Consider the following 10,172-nt stretch of genomic DNA (forward strand, 5'->3'; position numbering starts at 1 on the left):
ACCCAGCAATCCCACTTTTGGGCATTTACCCAAATGATCACAAACAAGACCATACTAAAGCTACCAGCACAACTATGTTTATTGCAGCATTATTTACCGTAGCTAAGATATGGAACCAACCCAGATGCCCCTCGGTAGATGAATGGATCAAGAAAATGTGGTATTTATACACAATGGATTTCGTTTTTTTTAAACCATTGTCCTGGTGAAAATATTCCTATGATATATGTGACTGCCTCTTTCACTTCAGCAAGAATTCTTCGAGAGCCTCTATATCTTATACACCATTGGCTACTCCATTTCCTTTGGCTCCCTGGCTGTGGCTATTCTCACCATTGGTTATTTCAGGTGAGTGACTCCTGTGCACCTTCTCCAGGAAGGCACGTGTCCTGATTCCAATGCTTGGAAGACATAGAGGTTGCATAATCAAAATCCCTAGTGATTTTCTCCAGCACAGGATATTGATTAAAACTTATTATTTTATTTAAAATGTGTTTTTCAGTGACAAATTCAGTTTTTTTTTTGTGGCTGATTCCTTAGAAAGCATCCAGGCAGTATGAAACATCTAAGCCAATGCATCTGTATTTCAATATATTTATTTGCAAAGTAATGCAACATAGGGATTAAAACAACAACCTTTCATTCATGATATAAAGTCTTGTTTTACTTGAACTCAGGGCCTGAGTGCTGCATCTGTACTCAAGGCTAGTGTTCTGCCGCGTGGGCCACAGCTTTACTTCCAGCCTTTCTGGTGGTTAATTGGAGATAAGAGTTTCACAGACTTTACTGCCAAGTCTTGCTTCCAACCATGATCCTCAGAGTAGTTAGGATTACATGTGTGAGCCACTGGCATCTGGCTTGTTTCACTTGGACAAATGATTTTGGCGCCATTGGACAAAATTTGTTCCAAATGATTTGATCTTGACTGACTTTGAAGTGTGAGTTGACCCACTATAAACTTATTTCCAACTCCATTAATATAATCTAAACACAAATTTTGAGCTTCAACCTAGAGATCTCTCAGAGTACCTCTTGAAGTTGTATTATAGTCTCATGATGCTTGTAGTTAGTGATTCCAATAGTTTACAAAATAAGTAGTGCACTGTGTGAGAAGTGCTATAAAATATGCATGGTAATTTGAGAAAACGAATGGGGACTTCTAGACAAAGAAAGGAAATATGAAGTGACACCTGCATATAAATAGGATGTGATTAGGATAAAGCATGGGGACAAGCTTTCCGAATAATATGTTTAGATCAAGGAAAGCCATGGAGTATTTGAAGATTCAGATTTATGACAGGCACTTTTGACTAAGCACAGTCAAAAGAAGCAATAAAATATCAAAAAAATGCAAACTCTGAAGTTTTAAATTGCTGCACACATGGTGCCCAGCTTGATTGCTACCTAGGAGCTTTTGTCCCGGTTTGGGCCTCTGTTGTGTTTAATCATTGTGGGAGCTGCTGAGTCTTTCCTTGTCCTGATTTTGTGAGAATCTGGCTCCCTCAAAACAAATGGTATCCCCAAAGCAAGGTAAAGTGAATGTGTTTTTAAGTGACAAAGTGAAAGTTTTAGATTGGTTAAAAGTTAGAAGTCTTTAGTGGAAGTGAGCTCTTGGTAAAGGAAAAGTGAATCAAGGATCTGTCTTTGAAAGCAAGAAACTTCCCAGAACTCATTCCATTATACCAAGCACAGTTCTGATTGTTTAGGATAACAGACAAATCTGCCAGGAAAAGAAAAGTAACTAAAATTTCAAGAGGATACAATTGTCTCAGTAATAATTCTTCCTCTTACAATAATAAGTTACTGCAGCACTAACTATAGATTCTTTACTATTGCTATGCAGTTACTTTCTGTACAGTTGATAGAATCTATAGCTAAAGGTGATATAAAAATTCCAGATCTTTTGCTTTACAAACCAAAGCAGTTTTTATTAGGATAATAGCATCAAATCTCTGGGAAATCAAAATGTATACTCTAACAGTAATACATACAGTAGATAATTTCCATGTAAATATAATATCTTATCTAGCTATATATTGCTTTCTTATGGAGATATTCCCAGTGAAGAATCAATGAATGAAGAGGACCATCTGGGCATAATTATGTTTCATAACAAATTAATAATGCAATCATTTCTAACAATTTTGCTGATTCTCATTTGAACTCCCCCTACTATACAAAGTACACAAACATTGGGGAATTAATATCCAGAATTATCTTTGGTGAGCCAGTGATTTGAAGGGGACCTGAGAAGGGATTTCGATATTTGGAAAATGTTCTGTCCTTAGTCAGTATTGTGGTTATGTAAATACATTCACCTGGTAACATTCATGTATGGTTTTGTCCATTTTTCTTCTGTGTCTGCTACACATTATAAAAAGTATACAGTATCAGTCAAAACACACACTGAGTCTAGTTAATATCACTTGAATAATACGGATCTTTAAGGAAGAGTATACAAACTATAAAATCAGAGAAAATAAATTATATATATAAATTTATTATGTAAATTATAAAATAACAGAAAATATTTGGATTCGGAGTGTCCAATTACTTCTTTAGGCTTGAGTGTTTTGTTCTCCTGGAAGAAAGATCACACATTCATGTATTTATTATACAGGAAAGTTGTACGTTTAAGTTCTGAGCTTTCTAACAACCCCTTTGGTCATGTTCTGTAATATAACCTTGTTATTAAAAAAATAAACTTTGGGGGGAGGTGGTATTTCTAGAGTTAGTCGTACTGGATCTACCCCTCATTTAAGTATGCTTCCTTGCTCTCAAATATTATAGGCAATAAAATTGTTAATATACTACCAGGGTATTTTACTTGTAATTATGCAGAATATATTAAAACATTCGAAGAAGAAAAATAGTTAATATGTGGCCAGAACATTTTATTTTTAACTATACAGAATGTACTAAAGACATGGAATTTCCAGTTTTAATAATGTTTACCTCCTTTTTATATGGTTCTCCCTTAAGTAACTTATCCCTTTAATATATAGTATCATGCAACACTTCAGTATAATAGAGCACAGTGCTTCAGGGATGGATACATGTGCTGGCAGACCAAGATACTTTTGACTCCTTTTTTTTTTGGTCCGGTCGTGGGGCCTGAACTCTGGGCCTGGGTGCTTTCCCTCAGCTCTTCAGCTCAAGGCTAGCGCACTACCACTTGAGCCACAGCGCTACTTCTGGCTTTTTTCTTTTTGCTTATGTGGTGCTGAGGAATCGAACCCAGGGCCTCATGCATGCAAGGCAAGCACTCTACCACCGAGCCACCTTCCCAGCCCCCCAAGATACTTTTGAAAACTTGTTTTTGGTACATTTGAAGCTAATCCTCAAAAAGTTGTAGTTCAGTTTTAGGTCCCAGATGTTTTTATTGGATACATAATAATAGAACTCTGCCTTTGAGCTTACCATGCTTTTTTGTTTTTTCTTTCCTGAGGAGCAGTTTGGGTTCATTGAGGAATTTCATTTCCCCATTTCTAATTTTATCCAACTGTAAATAGTAAATATCTTCTCTGCACAGACGGTTGCATTGTACTAGGAACTACATCCATCTGCACTTGTTTGTGTCTTTCATGCTGAGAGCTGTAAGCATCTTTGTCAAGGACAGAGTGGCTCAGGCTCACTTGGGAGTGGAGGAGCTGCAGTCCTTGGTGATGCAGGGTGACCTACAGAATCCCATGGGAGCCCCTGCTGTGGACAAGTCACAGTATGTAAGTGTTCCCGCCTTTTCTCTCACTGCTGATTTGAGTGACATTACAAGTAAGCAAAACCTCACCGTTGGCAACATGTTTGTTAACTTGATTCGAGTTAGAGCTGACTGGACTGGATGTTTCTTTCTGGGTTTCTGCCCTCTGATGTCTAACTATTCATTTTAGGTGACTAAAAATACTTGGGTTTTCCTCAAAAATATTCTGGATTGAAAACTACAAAAAACCCACATGATTGAGATGGTATTTGTAAACAGACCATAGCAACCCCCATTTGATACTGTTTTCAGCAGCAAACCCAAAAGCTTAGAAATGGAAAAACCTACAATATTTAATTGCTTTGTGATGCACTCAAAATTTTTGAATCTAAAGTTCTGTGACACTTCATTCTGTTCTTCAAAATGGACCAGTATTAGTTAGAATCAGTCAGTTAATCCGATCTTTGGAATAGTGTATCTGAAAATTAGTTACAGTGGACTGATAAAATGCCTAACCTCTTGTGTGTCCTTCTGCCTTTCCCGCTGACTTTGTAATCTCTCCCCTGCCTGTTTACAACCTGGCCTTGGGACTCATTTTACCCAGAAGCATAAAGTAGAAGAGGGAATATACCAGGCAAGGCAAACCTCTATGAATGAGCCCGAACTTAGCCCAGATCAGCAGAACTATCATCTGATGCATAGATCCATATACTAAATGTCTTATGTTTTACCTTTTTAACTTTTGAGGCAGTTTGATTTGTTACAATAATACCATGAAAAAGCCCAGAATGGAATAAATTTATAATAGAAATACAGGTTTTTTCTTATATGTCCTATTCTTTTATTTAGTTTTATGATTATGTATATGTCTAGACTTTAGCTTTTTAATATATATATATATATATGTGATCTAAATAGTTGTACAAATGAGTTGCCGTTTAACATGGCAGTTTATGAGCACAATATATCTTGATCAATATCACCACTCCCCTATCCCTTCTCTACCCGCCTCTTCTCTCACTCTTCCTAATTGAATACAACATACATTGTATTCTTGATTGCCTTCTTCCCCTCTTCTCCATCTCTTTTCCTTTGACCCCACCCCTATCTCTTTTGAGGACCCATTTGCTGGTGCTTTATTATGCTGAACTTTGATTTTTGCTTTTCTAAGGAATTACACTGTTTGAAAGCTCCTTTGAAGCTATAATATTTCAGTGAATATGTTTATATACACTTGCATGCCACCCAGTGTATTTACTTATGAGTTACAAGGTAACTCCATCCTTTGTCTCTCTAGGCCTTTAATAGTTGTACGAAGTGGTTTCAATTCCATGTGTCAGATCATGAGTACGATAAGTCTTACTATCATATATACTTCGATAAACAATTATGAAGACAGTGAATTCTTGGGTAACTTCTACAAACTTTTTTTTTAAATAGAATTAAATCAGTAGCTTTAAGAATGTTGTGCTACCTTGGTTCTGGTGTATTCCATCTTTCTTGGCTTTGTTACATACAGGAGACATATAGACTACCAAAAAGAAGCCAAAGAACTGTTTTATAGTTGTCTTGGGTTGGTCTCCAGTCCAAGAGAAGACTTCTAATATGATGCCATTTTGGTTTCTCTGTAACAGATTGGGTGCAAGATTGCTGTGGTGATGTTTATTTACTTCTTGGCTACGAACTATTATTGGATCCTGGTGGAAGGTCTCTACCTGCATAACTTAATCTTTGTATCTTTCTTTTCTGACACCAAATACTTGTGGGGCTTCATCCTGATCGGCTGGGGTAAGGCACTGTGTCTTCGTTGAAACTGCTTGTGGATTTGAAGACTTTCCCTGTGTCCACTGACCATATTCCTGAAGCCATTTTCCTGGATCCATACTTCCCATTTGTATCATGTCGTGTTTTTCATTGTTCTATTTTGAAATGAAAATCATTTCCTTTTCCTTTTGATGATCCTGGAGATTGAACTCAGGGCCACATGGTCACTAGGCAGGCCTGTTATTCCTGCTGTCACACCTCCAGCCAAAAGATAGATTTTATTATCTTTCTAGCAACAAACATTTCAAGCTTAATTTCTTATCATTGTTCTTAGGCTACATATGTATGTACTTTTAGTAATTATTTTTTGAAATTTTTATTGTAAAGGTGATGTACAGAGGGGTTACTGTTACATAAGTCAGGTTTTGAGTACATTTGATTTTGAAGTATTCCCTCGTTTTCTTCCAGTTTTTCCCCTCTCGAACCCTCTCTTCCACAAGTGGCATAATTCATTTTCAACAGTGTCCAATGAGTATCACTGTTCACCCTTTGTCCCACCATTTCTGTGCTTCGCTTTTCCCTCCCCAACTTAGATATAAGAGAAAAGTTACAGCATCAAAAACACCAACTAAATGGGAAAAAAAAGAAAAACAAAAACTACAAAAAGCAAAATAAAAACCCTCTTGTTTCCATGTCTTGGATTTCATTTTGATAAGCATCATTTTATATGATCATATGCCCATAGCTATTGAACCTTTCTGATTCTCTTAGGCTAGATTATTGCAAGGATCTTGTGGGAGAAATTCAAGCAAATGCATCTAAGTCACCTACATTTGAACTGCTAAGTCAGTGTTCTGCTTCATCTACAGTTTCTTCCTTGAAATTTTGATTTTTGAGTTTCTAAGCTACAATAATACACCTTGGATTCATACTTCTAGATCATATGGCATGAATGACAGAAAGAAATGTAGAGCACCATTAATGCCCAAAGAAATATAGGTCCCATGATTTCCCTTATTTGCAATAACTAGTATATGTCTGGGACAAGCAGCAAAGGTCAGATAAGATGATGTTAAGTGAAATGAACCCTAAGAAAGGGACACAAGTGTTTTTTCCCTTTCTTGCTATTGTTTCTAATATATTTATAAGATACCACGTGATTTTTTTATGTCCTTCCCCTACGGTATAACCCCTGTTTTCACTATATTTGATGTTGGTATAATTTGGGGAGGGAGAGGGGAAAAACAAATTGTTTAAATACGGATACAGGTTGACCCATTGCAACAATGAGATGTACAAGACGCTATGTCGAAAAACGAACTTTACAATTTAGGCCAAGGGTGGGATGGTGGGGGTAGGGGGAAGGAAGTGTAGTTGAGAAGGTGGGAAGGAAAGGATGGTAGGGGAAAAACAAAGGAGGAGCCAATAATGCTGGATAAGAAATGTACTCATTACCTTGCTCATGTAACTGTAACCCCTCTGTACAGTATTTTCACAATAAAAACTTATTTAAAAATACAAAAAACAAAGGAAAAGATGGCACTGTTCAAAAAGAAATGTACTTATTACCTGATTTATGCAACTATAAGCTTTCTTTACTTCAATTTTACAATTAAAAAAAACAATGACTACAAACTACCATGCTTTTTAGAAGGTGGTCATTCAAGTCACTTTTAGCAGGGTTATTTTTGAAAAAGAAGGCAGTCAGTTCACATTTCAAAAATAACAAATCAGTACTGGGTTATTAGGCAAAACTCATGACAACAGAAAGGTGGTGTTTGCATAGCAACAAGTAAAGGGAACCAAGAATGTAGAGAAGACCAATTACAAATCCCAGTTAATTATTTTAATATTCAAGCTACAAGATGACCAATACAGAAAAGGAGCTATCGAAATGGCTCAATACTAAATTTGAAATATTTTTTCCTCTATTCTAATCAAAAGATTTTCTGCCTGAATATTATCTCAACACTTGAAAGCTTGAAATTCCCTGCTAATTAATTAATAACCTTTAGGATGACAAGGGCTTCTTATACTGTAACAGCTCATTTATTATGAAATAGTGGTTGTGAATTAAGTCTTATTTCTGAAGCCAGCTCTTCTGTTTACTTTGTGAATCTCTACATCATTGGCTATGCAAGCACTAAGTTATTTTTTTCTAACTGATGCAGACATCCTCACCAGCTCCTTAATTAGACTATGCAGGCCAATCCAGTCTGTCTTTCCACTCCTTCCTTTTACAGTGGTAGTGGGGTTTAAACTCAGGGTCTTGAACTGGATAAGCAGGTGCTCTAACATTTGAGCCATGACTACAACCTTATTTTCTCTGATTATTTTTTCTCTGGAATAAGATCTCACAACCCTATTTGCTCTGTTTATATTTTCTCTGGAATGAGATCTCACTTTGCCCAGGCTGACCTGGGTCCTAATCTTCTTATTTATGCTATCTATCAGAACGAAGATGACAAGCACACCAGTTGTCAACAGCTTTTTCTGTTGAAATTGGGGTCTTGTGAACTTAAAAAAATTGTTAAGACTGGCCAGAAACTTGATCCTCCTGATCTCAGCCTCCAAAGTAGCTAGAATTATAAGACATGAACCATATAGTTTTTAGCCTAGCCTGTCTTCTTAATTAAAGTTAGGACACTGTCATATTAAAAGCTAGAAAAGTTATTTTCAAATCTTTATATATATATATATATATATATTATTGTAAAGATACTGTACAGAGGCGTTAAAGTTACATGAGCAAGGTAATGAGTGCATTTCCTATTGAGCATTGTTACACCCTCCTTTAGTCAAGGTTCCCAGTAAGCATTTCAAAGCTCTCCTTACAACTTTTTTTAATTTGTAAACAAAAAGTTTGGCATAATGTTTGTAACTGCAATACGAAAGAATCATTATTAAAATATTCACGAAGCCACAGCTATCATTTAATAAATCATATACCCAAATCTCTTTGCTCAATAGTTTGTTGATTTCTTAATTTGATACTGAAAGTTATTATTTTATGTCTCCAAATGTATTCTCCAAGTCCTCATAAACATTTTGGCTGTTTTGTAGGGTCCTTTGTTAGCATATTTCATAGTGAATCTAATTCTGTGCTTTCTTTCAATGACATCATTTATTGACGTCATTAATGAAGAAAACTTGGTTGATTTCTTTATTGCTCATTTGGGCCTGAGTGTTAACAGCTGTAAACTTTTTTTTAGCTAGAAATCTATTACACTATAGAGACATTGAATTATATTTCATTGATTTTGGTAATTCTTAACCACAAATTGGAAGGAAAATTATTTGAAGAGGAATGGATGCCATTTCTGATTTTCACTGAAATTGAAAGTGAATATTTAAAGTGTATTTTTACCTTTTTTTATCACAGAAGAATTTGTAGAGGAGTAAAGGCAAGAAATAGTGACTATTTTTGCCTGTCAACCAAATACATATTCTTTCTCTATCCTAGCACAGGGAACTTTGCTCTTGGTTCTATTTTATCCCTTCATGCTCCTAACCTTTTCTGTATTTCACAAGTCTCAGTATTGTTATTCATCCTTACTGAATGGGTGTTTAACCTGGAAGCTGCATGGAGAAAGGAATTTTATTAAGTGATGGTGCCTGATATAATTATCATCTAAATAATAATGTCAACTCAAACATGATTAATTGATGTTATTTAGCACATTGTTCAGTTGCCTGATAAGAAGATTGTTCAGGCATCAGATGATAAGGATCAGAAAATAACAAACTATAAGCATTGATCAAAAAGTCAAGCACTTAAACGAAGCCAGGATAACAAAGCAGCAAACAGAACCATGTCAAGCCTTTGCTAACCACACTATGAGAAATAGTGATGGCCATTATCACCATTAGACAGTAGCATTTGCATCACTTGCTTTTTTCTAAGACAAGCATTAATTACAAGTGAAATTCTTTTATTTTTTAATTTTGTCTTTCTCACCACAATATACATTTTAAGAAATCAGGAACATGGTCAGTTTGCTTATTGTGGCTTTGGAGATTAGAATAACCCTTGACATATAAATGAATATTTAGTAAGACCTTGATGAAAGAACGAACGGTTGGATGGATGGATGAAAGGACCAGTTGACAACAAGATAGGTAGAAAAGTTATGCAAACTGGACCTCAAAAAAAAATCACTTGAAGCTGGGCTCCTGTGGCTCATGCCTGTAATCCTAGCCACTCAGGAGGCTGATATCTAAGGACTGTAGTTCAAAGCAGGAAAGTCTGTGAGACTCACATCTCCAGTTAACCACCAGAAAACTGAAAGTGGTGCTGTGGCTCAAAAAGTAGAGAGTGTGCCTGAGCTGAAGAACTCAAGGACAGCACAAAGGCCCAGAGTTCAAACCCTATGACTGAAAAAAGAAATCACTGGAATTACACAGGCCTATTTCAACAAATTTTTTTTATTGTAAAGATACTATACAGAGGGTTACAGTTACATGAGTGAGGTAATGAGTACACTTCCTATTGAGCATTGTTACCCCCTCCATTGTTGTCCCCATACCATCCCTTCCCTCCCTACCTTCCCTGAGGTTCTTTTTTTTTTGATTGTGATTGATTACATAATTTCTGGAATTTCACAGTATTGTGGAATAATGATGCTCATTTAAAGTCACAAGTTCATTCTAACTTTCCTGGAGCAAATTGTCTATCACAGTCTATAACATATAACGGTGTTCACATGTTATA

At 36.0% G+C, this 10,172-nt stretch overlaps 1 protein-coding gene across 1 annotated transcript in view; it reads left to right on the plus strand.

Annotated features, from left to right (window-relative positions):
* The window catches only part of Pth2r (parathyroid hormone 2 receptor), a 62,119-nt gene that overhangs the window by 8,927 nt on the left and 43,020 nt on the right, over positions 1-10,172 (plus strand). The window contains exons 4-6 of the mRNA XM_013031583.1: positions 251-348; positions 3,533-3,722; positions 5,332-5,485. Coding sequence (XP_012887037.1) covers positions 251-348; positions 3,533-3,722; positions 5,332-5,485 — 442 coding nt within the window. The remainder of the gene's footprint in view (positions 1-250; positions 349-3,532; positions 3,723-5,331; positions 5,486-10,172) is intronic.

Source organism: Dipodomys ordii, unplaced genomic scaffold (genome assembly GCF_000151885.1).
Source record: "Dipodomys ordii isolate 6190 unplaced genomic scaffold, Dord_2.0 Scaffold1, whole genome shotgun sequence".
NCBI lineage: Eukaryota > Metazoa > Chordata > Mammalia > Rodentia > Heteromyidae > Dipodomys > Dipodomys ordii.